General features: G+C 34.9%; 1 protein-coding gene across 11 annotated transcripts in view; it reads right to left on the bottom strand.

The window, feature by feature from the left end:
• The window catches only part of HMCN1 (hemicentin 1), a 532,161-nt gene that overhangs the window by 256,530 nt on the left and 257,989 nt on the right, over window positions 1-17,642 (bottom strand). For 10 of the 11 annotated variants that reach the window (XR_013529004.1, XR_013529005.1, XR_013529007.1 and 7 more), the window contains exons 5-6: window positions 7,865-8,036; window positions 5,617-5,723 (exon numbers count right to left, since the gene is read on the bottom strand). Coding sequence is in view for 6 of the 11 variants with exons in the window: in XM_035280045.3 (XP_035135936.3) it covers window positions 5,617-5,723; window positions 7,865-8,036 (279 nt within the window). In the remaining 5 variants the exon portion in view is untranslated. Of the gene's footprint in view, window positions 1-5,616; window positions 5,724-7,864; window positions 8,037-17,642 lie in introns of those variants that run through there. The other variant, XM_035280049.3, reaches the window with a different exon arrangement.

Genomic DNA, 17,642 nt, shown 5'->3' with positions numbered 1-17,642 from the left:
CAGCTCCCAACATGAGTCACTGAACATGGAGAAAGGAAGAGAAATGTAACATTGACTCTCCATGAGTTGTTACGACCCAGCTCCAGTATACCATTAGTCCGCAATAATAACTTGGTTACTGGGTTAGAAAGGGAGTGAAATGTGTCGCTTCTGGGATGAGACAGAGGTAACACAAATTTCTTTTTTTTTTTTTAATTTATTCAATGCATATTCTCCAGGTTTTTTCCTCGCTAAAGTAACTGAATATGCTGCACGTTCTAAATGAAGGTACAGCCTCCATCAGCTTGGGTTCCTGAGTGACTGTGAAGCAGAATACTCTGCCAGACCCCATGGAACACAGAACATTAGTGAGGAATTAACCTTCTTGTACTAAGCCAGTGAGAATTCCTCCTAGCACTAAATGTGAAACCTTAGCTTTTATAAATGAAATAACATTTGACTGATAGTGATGGTTTTTCTCTCTCCAACAGAATTTCAACATTTTATAAAATAGCAAATGTGCCCAAAGTAAGACAAACACACACAAAAAAAGAAAAATGCAAGTGTATATGCATTTTTACATATATTCAAGAGAATAACAACTAATCAACCTATATCAGACTTCACGTGTCAACATTATTAGTAAGAACTAATCCATGTGGCAGAAACTGCTGAAGCACTTCACCAATAACTCACTTGACCATGACAGGATTGAGTAGCCATTATTTTCCCCCATTTTCCTCAGATTTAGAGAGGTTAAGTAATTTCTCCAAGAACAAAAAGACATCAAGTAATGAATCTTGAATTCAAGTAGATATCCACCTCTTTTCAAAGTATTTGCTCTTAAGTTTTAAATTCTTTACAAATAAAGGAATATGATGGTTTCAATAAAATACTGAAAACAGGACCTCTTGTGAGCTAGGCATCGTGTCAAAGAGGTAACCTTGCCAGCTAGATGTAACTACCACTATTTTGTTGGGCATTATGCATTTGGAGAAATGTGTGACAAGGAAATGTATCTAAAACACACATTCTACTTAAATACACACACATGCATGCACACACATATGCACACACATATACATATCAATTTATATATACCCAAGTATATGTGTACCTCAATGTACACATATCTTTTTTTATAAAGGAAGCATTCTATTTGGTTGACAATCTGATATTTACAGGTAAAAAAGCTGGGATATTTGTCAGGAAAAATATACTATAAAACACTACACTGACCCGAAACATTAATGCTACACCTAATCTATTTACTTAACACACTTGGTGTAGCATACAAGCTTATTCAGAAGAGTCAGCAGGCAAGACTAATAGAAGGCCAGCATAAGAATCTTTATGTATGATCCTTTTAGACTTGAGGTTGATTTAATTATGATTACTAAACAAGCTTATGCCACTTGAGTATGATTTCTAAAATATCCTTACCCCATAGAAAATGCATTAGTAGGCTCTGGATACCAACATAGCTATCCCAAACCAAAATATTTCTGCTAGTCTCAGAACTTCAGTGTAATCATGTGGTTGGGTACACACGCTTCTGTACTTGGGAGATTATCTAATGACAGTTTATCCAAATGTACTTAGTAGAAACATACCCCAGGAGATAGGTTAAATTAAATGATCACACTGATAATCCTAGACTAACAGAAACATTTGTACCATCTATACCCATTGGGGGCTGACAATTATTTAATGTTTTTGTAGGGAGTTTCCCTTAAAAAGCAGAGGACAAAATTTGGCTCAAGATTTTCTGTGGTTGCATTCAGACACTCTACATATAGGTGCTGAATGGAAAAATCATAATGCTCCTCAGAAATAAGAACCATGAACTGTAGCTCTCTTACAAACGAAAATTTAGGAGCATAAAACAATCTTCTGTTCTGTTTTTAATAAAACTTTATGTTCTTTCCAGTTACTTCTTTTTAACATGTTTTACCTGCATCAGAGGCAACCTAAAACATTAGAGTATTGGCCGGGCGCGGTGGCTCACGCCTGTAATCCCAGCACTTTGGGAGGCCGAGGCGGGTGGATCACGAGGTCAAGAGATCGAGACCATCCTGGTCAACATGGTGAAACCCCGTCTCTACTAAAAATACAAAAAATTAGCTGGGCATGGTGGCGCGTGCCTATAGTCCCAGCTACTCGGGAGGCTGAGGCAGGAGAATTGCCTGAACCCAGGAGGCGGAGGTTGCGGTGAGCCGAGATCGCGCCATTGCACTCCAGCCTGGGTAACAAGAGCGAGACTCCGTCTCAAAACAAACAAACAAACAAACAAACAAAAAAAAAAATTAGAGTATTTATGTGAATTATACAAATGAGTTGACTCATTATTTCTGCTTAGTAAAAGTACCCTAAGATGGAACAGTAAAGTACTTACCAAAAAAAAAAACACAAAAGAAAAGAAACTGCCACTCTCTTAGCATTTTAAATCATAAACACATTAGTGTTACATGCTAGCACCTCCACTATAGGCTAAGTAAACCAGTTCTGCCTGCTTGCCTGGATATGCTCGGAATAAATGTATTAATTTTCATAAATATTTATATAGTTCTTTCTCAAGCATTGTGGCATATACTAGTGGCAAAATCTGCTTTATAGAAAAAGAGAGAGAGAGAACAGATACAGAAACAAAAATGATATAAGGGAGAAATTAATCCAAAAGGGAAGTGCAGAAAAATTTCGCAGAAAGCCAAAGGGAAAAGAGCCTTTTAGAGAAAAAAAAAAAAAATCTGACAGTTTGATGAAACTTTTGTCATGTCAGCTGAACTCTGTGGGATAGTTACAAGTTAAAATGCAAGGAAAGGCATAAGGAGAAGGAACAGCTTGAAAGACAGCATAGGGTAAGAGAATGTGGTGGAGAGAGGGTACAAAATCATATTTGACAAGAATGTAAAGACAAGTGATAGAAGATAACTAGAAAGATTGGCTTGATGCTCAATTGGGTGGTCCTTGAATACCATGGTAAGGTCAAGTAATAGATAGATCGTTCTCCATATTTGGGATAAAAACTGTTATGTGAAACATTCAGTATGTCATTTTAATGATAGAGCAGGCCTTTTTCAGATAGTCGAGTGCATGGGAGATAGCACCGGGGATACACTATCTAATCTCAGACATTTCTCTTCTTGAGAAAGTGCACATGTAAAACATTTATCATTCATTAGACATCCAAAAGGGAAATCCAAAGTCAACAGCAATATTTTATGTCAACTGATTCAGTCCAGTTTCCTTTGCATCAACCTGATACATTCTTTTGGTCTTTCATATAGAAGCAAAAGAAGTTTGTTATTTTCAGTTTCATTATAATGCTTATTCTTTGTTTAGTTGTTGTTACCACTAATCCTACACTAGAAATGTTGTAAATCAGAGCTGGAGGCTCTTTTGGTGAAGGCTAGATATAAATTTAAAATAAAGTGATAATAGATACTGTGTCTTTTTATTGTTCCCTTAATTATAGGAGACTGAGCTTAGAGACTTGTCTAAACAGAGTTCTCATCACCTCATCACCTTATCAAAGGCTCTGCTCACTCATAGAATTAATCCTCATTACTTCTCTGTTCTAATTATCAATTAAAATGTGCTTAATGTCTATTAAGTAAGTACCACAGATCATGGCCAAGAGCAGTCAGTAAATGTTTACTGAATGGATGACTGAATGAATAGTTGTGTTAGGCACAAGGTAAAATAACAATCATGCAATATCCCTCCTCTGGGCAAGAGTTTTACTAAAGGAAATGCCACTGGTAGCAATCCAAATCACCTGAAAATAGGTTCAAGTACTGGCCAAGAAATTGCTACTAACACGGAGGAATGGCCTCACGTGCACATATTTCACAGTCCATAATGGATTACTTAAGGTCAATATTCACAAAGCAAGAAAAAATCGCCCCAGTGGGCATGCTAGCTCAAGACACTGCTGGCTAAGTCATGCTTAAATTAAAGTATCTGAGGGATGAAGAGACTCGACGCTTATTGTAATTCCTTCCTTTTGTAGTCACAAAAAGACTCCATACTAGTGATATTTTTGGCAAGTTAGTCAAAATAACCATAACATAAATTTGGCCACATTTTTAAAAATATCATAGAAGCAAAACAATTCATCATCAATCTAAGACAATAAATATCAGGCACTATGTGCAAGGAACTGGGTGGGGAAAAAAATAGACAGATAGGGCCATTTCTGAAACATTCATTAAGAAACTACCAGATTGTCTTTCATAGGCCTTTTAACCTATAGCCTTATCTTATATTATCAATCTTGAAATAGTCTATACAACAGTTTCTATTTTTCCCACAGAGCTTAGAGTTCTGAGAATAAAAAACGAGTATCTTAGGATTTGAATGGAGTTGCAATGTGAACATTCCTTCTTTAAACTGAGGATGTTAATAGATCTATTCTTTAAAAAAAACTGGCATAAAAATGGCTCTTCGAATTTCTACAGTATATTAGCTCCACATACTTTCACAGCAGCTCTGTAATTTAAATTATGATCCCACTAATTCCATTTTTATAAAAAAAAATGAAAGAGAAAAAAATGTACAGGATACCTTCATTTGAGTTCTCTCAGAAAGATTCTAGAGCAAGTTGTTTATCTGAGAGATGGAAGGAATGCTAACAGGAAAAGGGGAGATAAATAGGCCCATAAAGGGTGTGTTGTTAAGCCTGTTTCCACAATAGACACCTGGAGCTTATTCCTTCAGGTGCTAAAAAGCTGCTCCTGAGGAGTCTTAATTCCTCAGCAGAACCGCCTTTTCATATTCTAGAAATAAACCTTTAAGACACAGAAACGCATATACTGGATTTCGAAGTAGGCCAGTGCACATTGCAAAGCGTAAGAAACATGGGCAAGTCACTCAGAGCATCTGCCACAGAGGGACACACACGTCATCTGCAGCAGAACTAGGCCTCTGATTTATGGCAGCTTGAATTTTAAGTGGATATATTTTTCCTCCATACTGCCAAAATGCAATGCTTTCTTAAGGAAATACGTACCACTTAAGATAACTTTAGGATACAAATCCCATACTGTGCTAAAGAAAACAATGAATAGACACCTACCAAATAAAAAAACCAACATGGCACTTGAATGCTTGCTTTAAAACAGAAACGATACTATTTCAGGTGTATCATATTAATTTAATTATCAGCCCAATTCTGTAAAGTAAAGGACTGTGACTACCATCCCCACATGAGAGAGGAGAAAAACCGGGTGCAGAGAAGTTCTGTTCCCCAGGCAGTACAACTGTGAAGGGTTGGTGCTAAGATTCAAACCCAGGCATTTTCACAACAGAGTCTATGGCTCAAACCATTATTCTCTATTGGCTCCATCTCTGATTAATTCGTAAGCATGAGGTAGATAATAAAATAAATCCACAGATTTGATGACAGGAAAACTATTTTAAGTGCATCATGTGGCAATGATGATGTTCATGGTCCTCAAACTTAAAACTACCAAATTCATGTGATCCAGATACCTACTACAAACACACTATGTATATTGCTTTTTATTACAAGCACTCTCCATGATAGCAAGAGTATATGTTTAAAAACCCCATTACTTCATGAAACATGCCAATGTCAAAATAAAATAATAAACAAACTTTGTGAAATAACAGTACCTTCACTGTCCACATTCCAGCCTCCGGCTCTTTCACATTCACTACTTTGGCAGAGTTATGGATATTTAATAGCTCGTTCAGGCCAAATCCCTTTTTTATCAGTTTCCCTGAAAGACAGACATAAAGGTAACAAGCATAATCCTTCTCTCAGCTATGTATATTAGCTAATTTAACACTACGTAAAACTAAGAGCATGATCAAATTTCAAATAACTCAGGCACATGTTTTACTCAAGTGCGCTGCCAACTAACCCCAAGAGCCTTTATTTTCCATTCTGCGGCTAAATGAAAGGCATTCAATTTTCAGTAATATGACCTGATTGACACTTACACCCATAGCTCGAAACATTATTTTATTTATTTCTAAACTATACCTAATTTTAGTGTTTTCAGGCATTGGAAGCTGAAATAATGGATTACTATTTGTTATGCTGATTTGATCATAAAATAAGAATAACAATTAGCAGACTGTGATATTTCTGAAGCCAATCTAGATAATAATTACTATGGCTACCAAAAATTACACAGAGTCACTAGAGACATTTAGATTAAATAGATGGCAAACCCAGCAAACCAGAATAAATGTTGTTCTGGAGAGCACTCAAGGTATTACTAACATGAGAGCCCTGGGCATATCTTTGCACAAAGTGTAAAACCTTAACTGGCTTCCCATGAAGCACAGGAGAGGGCTTTTACCTGTCACAGGAATAAGTAAAGGAGGCAGTATAAAGAAGTAGCATGATACCATCGCCTACTGACCTGACATTTATCTAAAGCGTCTAATAGCTGGAACGTAGAAAAGACGAAAAACAAATGTGGAATTAAGTCAGAGTTTATTCACTTTAGACTACTTCTCCAGTTATATAAAGAAATAAGTTAGCCCGGGTGTGGTGGCTCACGCCTATAATCTCAGCACTTTGAAGGTGGGAGGATCACAAGGTCAGGAGTTCAAGACCAGTCTGACCAATATGGTGAAACCCCATCTCTACTAAAAATACAAAAATTAGTTAGGTTTGGTGGGGCTTGCCTGTAATCTCAAATACTCAGGAGGCTGAGGCAGGAGAATCACTTGAACCTGGGAGGCAGAGGTTGCAGTGAGCCAAGATTATGCCATTGCACTTCAGCCTGAGCAACAGAGCGAGACTCTGTCTCAATAATAATAATAATAATAATAATAATAATAATAATAAAACAATGTTAAAAGCATCCTATATTTGAATAAAAAGTTTTAATCACTGTGTGCCCATGACTTTTTAATGTAGTAAAAACATAATGCAATGGGTACAGGTACTCTAAGCCTCCAGGTAGTGGAAAACACAAGTCTTTCCTAGGTAACATGGACGTTATTGCAGTAGAATGCTACTTCAACAGGAAAATCCATTTATAAAGTCAAACTTGCAGAAGTCTTGAGAAAGACGTTGTACTTGTCTTATAAATTTTTATGTGTTTGTGACCTCTGAGAACAATTTCATAGGTTGTTTTCTTTTGGGAATTAGTTATTTTCTTCTAAGAGAAATAAAGTGAGAAAATCAGTTATCCCCTTCCCTATTCATACAGAGAAAAAAAATGCAATAAAGCCACAGTGGAAATATAACTATTTTGCAAATGTTATTAAGTAAAAATATTTCTACATGGAAATGTTAAGAAAAGATTAAAGATTTCTGTCTTTACTAGATTGTAATTCAATGTAAATCTTATTGTAATTGTCAACTAGCAATGGTACCAGACAAATGATATGGTTATAAAATATACTTAAGGAAGGAAGCAACGTGAAGTAAAAGTTCCTTTTACTAAGATATAAATTTGGTTTTTAACAAATATCTTCAGTAAAATTAAAACTTACCAAGAAAACGACAGAGTGGAAAATCAGTTATTTTAAGAATTTTTTGGTGTGAGTCATTTAAAAATAGTGTACAACACTGAATTTGACAGAATAAGTTATATAGATTAAGATAACATAGTTTCAGGTTTTATTTAAATACTTTTCTTTTGAATCATTTAACTATAATTAATTTACTAAATCTGACTTGTTTAAATATATGAAGTTTTACCTTTTTGAATCTCATGTTATTTCAACAATACTTAGTACTTTCAAAATGTTATGTTTTTTAAATACCTTCCTTAGCCACTTCTGAATTTATTGAATTTATTCCTGAAGTTAGCATTAACTCGGCACAAACAAGTGTGCAAAAAGTATTTTACCCTCTATGTATTTTGCATTTTATTATGTGATGTTTGATAGATCTTACCTAAAGGATTGCGAATTTCAATCACTGGAGAAGGGCCACTCAATGACACAGTGACTTCTTTTAGGCTGGGATCGAAAGGAATTCTCCAAGTATTTACCGCCTTTTCCAAATGATCTGTGGATAAGAGATGAACTTTGGAGGCCTGTACTGCTTCTTCTACCCATTTTAATACCTGTAAGAGAAAAAGAGAAGTGTAAGTGATATCAAAAAACATTCGCAGTTTTATACCATTGCTCTTTTAGGTGCTTTGGCTGATCAAATGACTCCGGCACATCCTAGACTGCTGTGAAATTTATTTCAGTTATTACTGAAGATAGAACTCTTTCTAACTCTGGTTACTGTAGATTCAAAACAAAATGCCGGTAACCCATGTTCAAATTTCAAGCTATCTTGGAATAATATATTCATAATGAGACTACAGTATACAAAAGCAGTGAAGGGAAACATGCAGAGATATTATTGACAATTTGCTATGTCTCAAGAGATAAGAACTCATTTAAAAACATAGTAGTGCCAACTTGTATGATCCCTTTTTCCTCCATTCTTTCTTTCTGGATTTTATTTCTTCCAGATGCAATTTGTAAAAGAAATCCATCTAGCAAATTATCAAATCCAATTTCAGTAAATTGGGCATATTAATTGTTGTATTGTACTATATTATAATTATATAGTGAATTATATTACAGCATACTAATTATAGAAATATAATTGCAATGTCACCAAAATAGTCATTTTCATAATAAAGTGAATAAATAACCATATAATGGGAAAGGTATTACATTATTAAAGAGAATAGATATTTCAGGTTAGAATTTAATACCAAGTAGTGTATTCTTGAAAAAGAGTCCTTAAAAAAATTAAGAAATTGGATTATTAAAAGGTGTTAATGCCTCAATATGAACAAGAAAAGCTTTGAATCCACAGAAAGTTTCTGTAGTAGCAAAGATAATTTCCCGTTAGACAAATGTTGTAATCTGGACAGGTACGCATATAATTTTAAATCATGATAACCTTTGATCCACCTCATCTTTCTCTGGTTTATGTATCCTTTAAGATTGCATACCACCATGAAAATTTTGTTTTGTAATTAGGCATAAGACACCGACCACAGCTGGATATTAAGCTAAAGTCAAGCTATTAATGATAAACAAAAACATTTTTTAAAAATTTCAGTGTAGGTGGTCACATTTGAAGTAACCGAGCAATAAATACTGCACAACATTTTTATTTTCTGTGAAAAGTATCCTTTCTTTTTTTCCTTTTCTTTCCCACTAAGGATAATGGAAGCATCTAAGACTTATTATCACATAACTAACAACATGAAGCAATTACATTTATCATAAAATAAATGTTTATTGTTCAAGATACTTTTGCAGGTACTAAGGATTGATGACCATATTTTTAGCCATTAGAACTCAGATTTACTGAATGTTTTTGCGTTTCTTATATTTTTCACAAAAATTCCTGTCCTTGCTCCAGTAACAAAAGTCATATCTCTTACTTGTGCATCCAAAAGTAAGTGTTGTGCTCTACACACGATAAAGGTGGGATATGTACTAATGTCAATGAAATTGATCATGACACTGATGTTCTTATTAAATGAAAGAAATTCATAATACAAGAAATGCTTGTTGAAATAATGTGTGTAAAATCCCCTCACAGTACCGCCACACAGTAATTCCACATCACAGTACTTTCACAGTACACATACTTACATGATCTTAGTCTTTTCTCTCCCCAGCTAAATTCCTTTCTTTTCCCCTAGTTGTTTTAGCCATTGCTAAAGAGTGTTTCAGTAATGGCTTCATAAGCAAAGTAATCTAACTATGAAAGACAGAAGAGTTTTCTGTAAATTAAAAAAAAAGAGGCAAATGCATACCAGAGAGAAGAGAGAATCTGAGCAAAAACACCAGGACAGAGACAGGAGTACTCCAAATACGTTGGGAACATGAGTGACCACATCTGGCTGCAGAGAAGCGCTCAGATGAAAAGGAAGCAGAAGATGAGGCTGGAAGCCTGTGTCAGGACCAGACAATGGATGGTCATCAAGTCAGGCTATGACGTGGATTTTACCCTAGAGATCCCAATGAAAATGACTAAAGGGCTACAAGCAGAGAAGTAACACACTGAAATGATATTTTACAAAGAAAAATTTGTAGTGTTATCACCAATAGATTGAGCAGAAAAACAAAATTTAATAGAACGAATTACCTCATAAATCAAATGATACATTTCCCCAAAATTTAACCTTACAAAGCATGTGGAATTTTAGACATGAAATAAAACATATTTGTTTAAAGAAGCAGATGCCATTTTTGAAAAATGAGTTCTTAATTATCTATCATGCTTGAAGATAAGGATATGGATCACTCTGCTTATCAAATCTGTTCATATGAGTAGAGACCAGACTGACTGTAACTAACATTGAGTGTATATAGAACACGTTTTAATAAGCAAAGTGTTGACATAAAATATGGCTGTAAGGGTCTATCTAAAAAAAAAGAAAGAAAAATAAGGATTGTTGTTGGGCCTGAGAAAACACTGAATAAATTTAACTGATAATCAATTATTTTGAGTATAATGTCTGATACAGAGACTGAAGAGAAAGGAGAGAAATTAAACAAATGGACAGAACATCTGTTTTAAGGACAAGACATACAATGTGGTCATAATGATTCTCAATAGAAAATAAGGGAAAAAAAACATTGGAAAACAAGTACCACCAAGAATTATGAGACATTTCAAGTTTAATAATGAAATGAAATGGCATTAATAAAGACGGAAGTCATTTTTTACATACATCCTTCATTAAATTTATAGTCTACGTCTGGGTGGCTTCAAAAATATATCTTTCCTTTAAGCCCAATGCAGAGAGGTTATGATATATTGCTGGAAATCTATCTTGTTGTCTGTTAGCTACACATGAAAATCCCCAAATCTTAAGTATTCATAGGAAAATGGAAGCCTTCCTAATCTGGTTGTATTTTTGTGAGGCAAGTGTGTTCAAATGGTACGGAATATCAGCAGGCTTTGGTTTACTCTTAATACTGTTCCCAATTCATCAACATTTATGAGGCTTTCACAAAGGGATTACCATGTATCATAATATTACATGTTGGGAAAGACACAGTGCAGACTTCTGTCAAGATTCTCAAATCACTTTTTTCATCCACTTGTAAGAAAAATCAAATTGAAAACAGATGTAATCCATTTTATTAGAAAATACAGATACTACCAATATGCAAATAAAAGGAGATCACTGCAAGCTACAGAACATACCAGAAGTGAGGTTTCTGGCCTCTCAGGGTGCCAGAAAAAAGAAAATTAAAAATCTCTAATTGTCTAACTATGAGAAATGTTCTCATGAGATTAGAAATTATCTTCTATTATAAAGAAAAAAGAAGAAAACTAGAATAATGCATTTTTATCAACACAAAAGCTTTTTTAAACCCCTCGAGAACTGTTCATATGGTACACTAAAAGTTTTAATGTAAAAATGGTTCTGGCAATTATAACAGTTTATATCTATGAAGGGCCTCTGAGACCATCTAATCTACCTCCTTAATTTGATAGATGAGGAAACTGATATTTGAGAGTTTTTATACCTTGAAAACATCTAACAAAATGGATTCTGGCTCAATAGTTATATTTTTACATAAGTTCCTTGCGTACTCTCATAAAGATTTTGCAGCCCATGAAATAACCAATAGTTAAAAATAGTCCATATATCCACTCAACTCTAAAATAAGATACAGCAATAGTTATAAAGCATAAAAGCAGCACACATTATTATGAATGATAAAACAACAGTATTAAGTAGGAAGAGAAGTTAATTTTTGCATACATATTTATGAACAGAACCTGAAAAATAGCTTTGTTTGGAAGAGCATTTCTTATGTAATGTATCACATCCAAATGAATTTCCCCAGGACATCCTTTGTCTTCCCGGCAAGAAAGGGGAGGTATGGTGAGGTGTTCAATATTGTCTGGAATTATTCATTTATTTGCATTTTTGTGTTTGCTGTTGTGATTTACTATCCATCTTTCCTTCTAAATTGTAAGTTCCATGAGGGCAGAGACCATGGCTGATTTCTTCACTACTACAGTCCGTGAAATTAATATAGTTCATGAAATATAGCACATTCCTAATTAAATATGTGTGGGAGGGAGAGACAAAGAAAGAAGAAAGGGAAAGAGAGAGAAAAAAATGGGAGGGAGGAAAGAATGTTATGTCAGGTCTTTACCTGGAGTTAAATGTGTGCTAAAAGGTAGTATTCTGGCACTGTGTGCATTTGTGACAGTCCTTTCTCAGCACTGAATTTTCTGCATTGAAGCTGAATAGAGTTCAAAGCTGTATGCATGGTTTTAAATGTGAGCATCAGGTTGTATTTAACTTTTATTTTGTTAGGTTGGTTAGCTTAGGATTTTTAAATTCAAAGGAAAATTTCCCAGAATTAAACCAGGGGTTTTTAAGAAATGCAAAAACACATGCATTTTTCTCAGTCACACTGTACAGAGATTTTTCAAGCTCAGTGATGGTAGAAAGTTGATTAAGTGTAAATGCACCCACCTGGTAAGTGAAGCCTACTCTAGAAAAAAAAAAGTCATGTACGCATGTTTTCGTTCATAGGCGGGTGTTGAACAATGAGAACACATGGACACAGATCAGGGAGCATCACACACTAGGGTCTGTTGGGGAGGGGGACTAAGGGAGGTACAGCAGGCGGTGGGGAAGTTGGGAGGGATGACGTGGGGAGAAATGCCAGATATAGGTGATGGGGGTGGGATGGAGGCAGCAAACCAACCTGCCATGTATGTACCTATGCCACAATCTTGCATGATCTGCACATGTATGAAGAGCCTAAAGTACAATCAGAATAAAAAGAATTATAAAATAAGCTCTTGTGTAAAATTAACACTAACACCAGCAAGCACACAGTAGTGATTATTACATGTTGGATACTTTTTAAAGCCTTACACTGATCTTCGCAACTGCCATTTGCATAGGTACACAGCTACAATTATTTCCATTTTACAGATGAATAAAAATGAGTAATACATGCCAAAGTTCATAAGGCACACAACTAGTAGGAAGGCAGCACTTGCCTGTTGGTCCCGTAATCTTGTCTTTTACATTCTATTTTCTGAGTTAGCATTAGGAAAAAAATGACAGTTTTCAAGAGTGAATCCGAAATAATAAGAGATACCCCTCTGGATAAGCAGCAGAGCTATCTCTCTGGGTTCAAATTCATTCCTATCCTGCAGTACAGCATAGAGCCCATGCTTCCAATTTTGCTTTGAAGTCACTAGGCATTTATTGAACATTCAGGTGGGAATAAAAAGGAGGAAATCAGAGATCTGAATATGACGCTCATTTGAGAGATCCAGGTCACGGATCTAATGGGATTTAAAGCCATGAATCCCCTTGCAGACCATATCCACAGAACTTAGACAAAGGAGACATATGTTATCCTGTGAAAATAAATGTAAACATCAATATACAATGGCTCAGAAGAGTGCATGGGAGCAAGAGTCCCCTTGTTTTGATGGTAGGTAAATTTCAGATGATGATTTGCAATTCATACATGTGCCTATAGACAGCAAACGCATCACTTGTGCCAACACAAGTGTTCTAGACTTGCAAGCAATTAGATTTCCCATGGTGGATAAATGAGCTGGCATTCAGATTTTATACAGCACTCCTCTCAGGTTGGTTAGTTCAAGTCTATTCCTGAGCATGGATCCACTAAGAGACTGACAAATCCAGTGTCACGGTTTGTAAATTTAGCAAATCCACCCAGAAATATTACCACTTGCGACTGTTTGAGAGGGTTTTCCCCTGATAATATCCATTAATATTACTCTTTGGGTGTTGTGTGCCTATTTAACTTGGAAAATTCTACAGCGAGTTTTAACAATAGTAAGTGCTCATAAACAAGTGTGGCTGGTGATAAATGCTCATGCTAAAGGCAGGCAAAATAAGAAATAATTTATAAGATTTTTTAAAAAAGACTTTCTGCTGGAACTAAAATTGTACTCAGTTTACATAGAGAATATGGGTTGGAGGAGCTAAGAAATTGGAATGGCATTAGAAAATCTGGGCTCAGTGGGAACTCTAGAGGGGATGTAACTCTCAATTTCAACTCAGTGAGCACCCAAAACTTGTGTAAAACTTCCACACCTTCTATGTGATGAAAGTTTTATAATGCACAGCAGCTGAAAAAATAAAAGCACCCTTTAGACATTTCTGAATGGTGAAATCATTCCTGCTAGTTATTTTAAAGTGTCAAGGTATATTGCATTAATTTATCTTCATAAAATTCTTGTGTCATAATTTTAATGTGTTACAAACAAGAGAGGAAATTTAGCTTGCCAGAGTAATATGCTTTAATTAAAAGAATACAAATATAGAAAATTAACTTTTATCATTCATGTCTCTCATTGAATTTTCTTTGTTTGCTTGGGTTTTTTGCTTGCTTATTTCCCTTTTTTTTTCTTCTGCTAAATACCTGTCTATTTTAGAATGGCCAAATCTCAGTGAGTTTAGTTGTAACATTGAAACTCTTTCCAGTTTTAAAGGAAAAAGAAGTTCTAAAAATACACAGATACATATATTCATAAGCATACATACAAACATGTAGACATATGTATATACATACACACACATGCCAGTTATGGTCTTATGTCTGGCTACCCTGAACACAAAACAAACTTCAAACCATCCTTAGGCTCTCTATAAGTAACAAAAACAACCCCTAGTCAGGGAGGCACATAAGCATTATTGATATTACAGGTTCCTAGCCCTGACTTTTTCTCCTCATTCATACCCTTTATTTGTTTACCTATCCATATAGGCATACACACTCACACAGTTAATAAAGCATGCAGATATGGTAGTTACATAAAACACTATTGCACACATATTGAAATGACTAACCTGGATTCCATGAATGGCTTCAGGGTCATCTATGAAATTTGTTAAATCATATGTAAAATCATATATATATTATATATAGCGATATATAGATACAGTACCTGGGAGGAAAGGTCATAGTTTGGCCAGATTTTCATAGGGAGATGAAAGGGGAAGTTTAGAAAATGACTTTACAGAAGTATCCTCTCTTCCATAAAAGAATCCTTTACAATACTAAGCAATAAAATTTTGTATAAAAAAGTATCTGACCATCTTATTTAAAATAGATAAATTATAGTGTGAAATAATTCACACTGCAAAGGATTCCTCAATTCATAAATTGATATATGCTCCTTCCAAGTGTTTGTATAGCTAATAAATAAAAAATTAAGAAGAAACTATGAGCTAAAGTATTGTGGAGTACTGAAATAATTTTTAATTACTAAGAAAAGTAGATCTTTGTATGTTCTAATCTGCTCTTCTCACCCCCAGCATATACTGGAAGGACGCTAAAATACAAGACTGTCTGGTTTATACATGACTTGTAGAAATCCTATTAGTCCCTTTTATGACACATAAAGGTTAGAAAAATCTTTCCCAAAAGACTTCAAAATACAGACCTCATTCCAAAGAAGAATTTAGTCAGGTCTAGGATCTGAATCTTAGGTTTAGGCACTTAATTTCAACTGGGATTAGATCCATTTTGGGGAGAGAACTTATTCTTTGGTACAGATACATACGTATTGTACCCCAAAGGCTTTTAATGTCAGTGAGGAAGAATCATCGATTTATCCCATTGGCTTCTGAAGGCAAAAGTTATTCTGGAAGTTAAAGCAAACTGGATGATTGTTTTGATGGGTACCATTTAAACAGCACTTATGTGCTAAGCTCCATGCTAAAAATGCTACAAATTCTACCTCATTCAGTTTTTTCTTTATTCTATAAATATTCATATTTACTTTTTCAGTAAATTACAAATTTCTAGTAAGTATAAGACTCAAAAAAAGAGGCACAGGACTCTAAACTCTATACTCTTAACCATTGTAACATTATTAACATGGGTGAATTTCTTTGTATGTCCGTTACCCCTCATTTCTACATTTGAGAGAAACTTAGATTCCAACTGGCCCAGAAATAGAAAAAAAAAAGAAGGAAATAAAAAGGGAAGAAGAAGAGAGGAAGTGGGAAGAGAAGGAAACAAATACATTATTAGATTTTGAGCTGTTAAGGGTCTAGGTCATAATAATTTAAGGGTGATCCAACAGATTTCGAGTATCATTTTGACTATGCAATTACCAAACTATGTCTTGGCTTAAGTTACAACCCCCATTTAGAATATAAATCTATTGTCCTGTCATGTGATTGTTAAGTTTAGAAATAATACAGATGAAGCGATTTAGATACATTAAACATTTAATAGAATTTGTTTGATTAAATTAATTTCCTAACATAAATCCTGGCTCTCTCACTTTGAGACAGAACTTGGATGGGAACTACCAACATTTACCTTCATGACTTATGTGTTCTTATGCTTTCCGTTGATGTGCACTAATTCTGACTGACATACTCTTTAGATATTTTAATGTATTCAATCAAGTTTTAGGCAAGTTTCATCGATTTCTGGGCTTTCAGCCTGTTGACTTTTGTATATCCCTACTCTGATTATGTCTTGATCCTAAAGTGAAGTTCTCAAGATCTCATCATATTCTCTGTGTTTCCAAATAGCCTCCTAATAACTAATAATCTCTTCAAAACCAAGGAGTTTTAGGAAGTATACATTCAAATGTCATATAATAGAGCATATAAAGTGCATTGGATATGCAGATAAATTGGAGGATTTCAAAGGTCCAATCATTTCAGCTGTTCCATGGGCATAAATGCTAGTGGCAATATATGCTTCAGGCAGTCTAAAAGATGAACCATCACTGTTGACTAAAATTATTGGGAAATATTTTACAGAGATGGTAAAAATGCAACATTATATGGCTTTTAAAATCTGGCACCATGCACAAAAATCTCACTAACTCTTCCCAGATCCCCTCTAATCTTTATAAAGGATATTTCAATTTATATAACAACCTGGATTTTACTGTAATGTTAGCAATAATATAGGTGGCTATTCAGCAGTTGCCAGACATCTTTAATATATTACAGCAAAATTTTATTCACTCTCACAACTAAATCATCACTCCAGAGATGGTAGTTGGAAACAACTGTGCAAATCTAGAAATCATATGGGAAAAGAACAAGTAAAGCAAGAATCCAAATTTTGGAAGTAAATGAAAGCAATGGATTAAATCAGCGAACGTTAGACTCATCAGCATACCAAAAGGTCATCTAGATGCCTGAAAAAAGGGAGAGTTTGAAAAGTAAAAAAGAAACAGAGGCAAGAGGACATTTTCAACATGTTGGGGAGCAGAGGAAGAAAAAAAGAAGAGAAAAAGCATGTAACCCATAGGCCTGTTAGGGTCTTTGAAATAAATACTGCTTCCATTTATTTTAAAACTAATTACCACAATTATTAACAACTCAAGAGTGAAACAGATGTATGCCCTGAAAAGAGGTTTCATATTAAGTCAAAGAACATTTAAGTATGGTTTCACCAAATAGTGGGTTCTGTGCTAGACACACCAAGGTGACAAAATATGCTCCCTGCCTATAGTAACTTACAATGCCAAATTAGGACACACATTCATTTGGGATTTGCCACCAGAAACCAGGATGACATCTCTCCGTTTTGCCACAGGCAAATGGTGTTTGTGAGCAGGGGACCGAACCCTGTATCTCCAACTGGAGGGCAACAGAGAGAGGTCTAAGAAAAAGGTAACAGAACTTAAATGTTCTCCAAAATGCCTTGTACTCAGT

Source organism: Callithrix jacchus, chromosome 18, assembly GCF_049354715.1.
Source record: "Callithrix jacchus isolate 240 chromosome 18, calJac240_pri, whole genome shotgun sequence".
NCBI lineage: Eukaryota > Metazoa > Chordata > Mammalia > Primates > Cebidae > Callithrix > Callithrix jacchus.
This window is presented reverse-complemented; position numbering and strand designations above follow the sequence as displayed.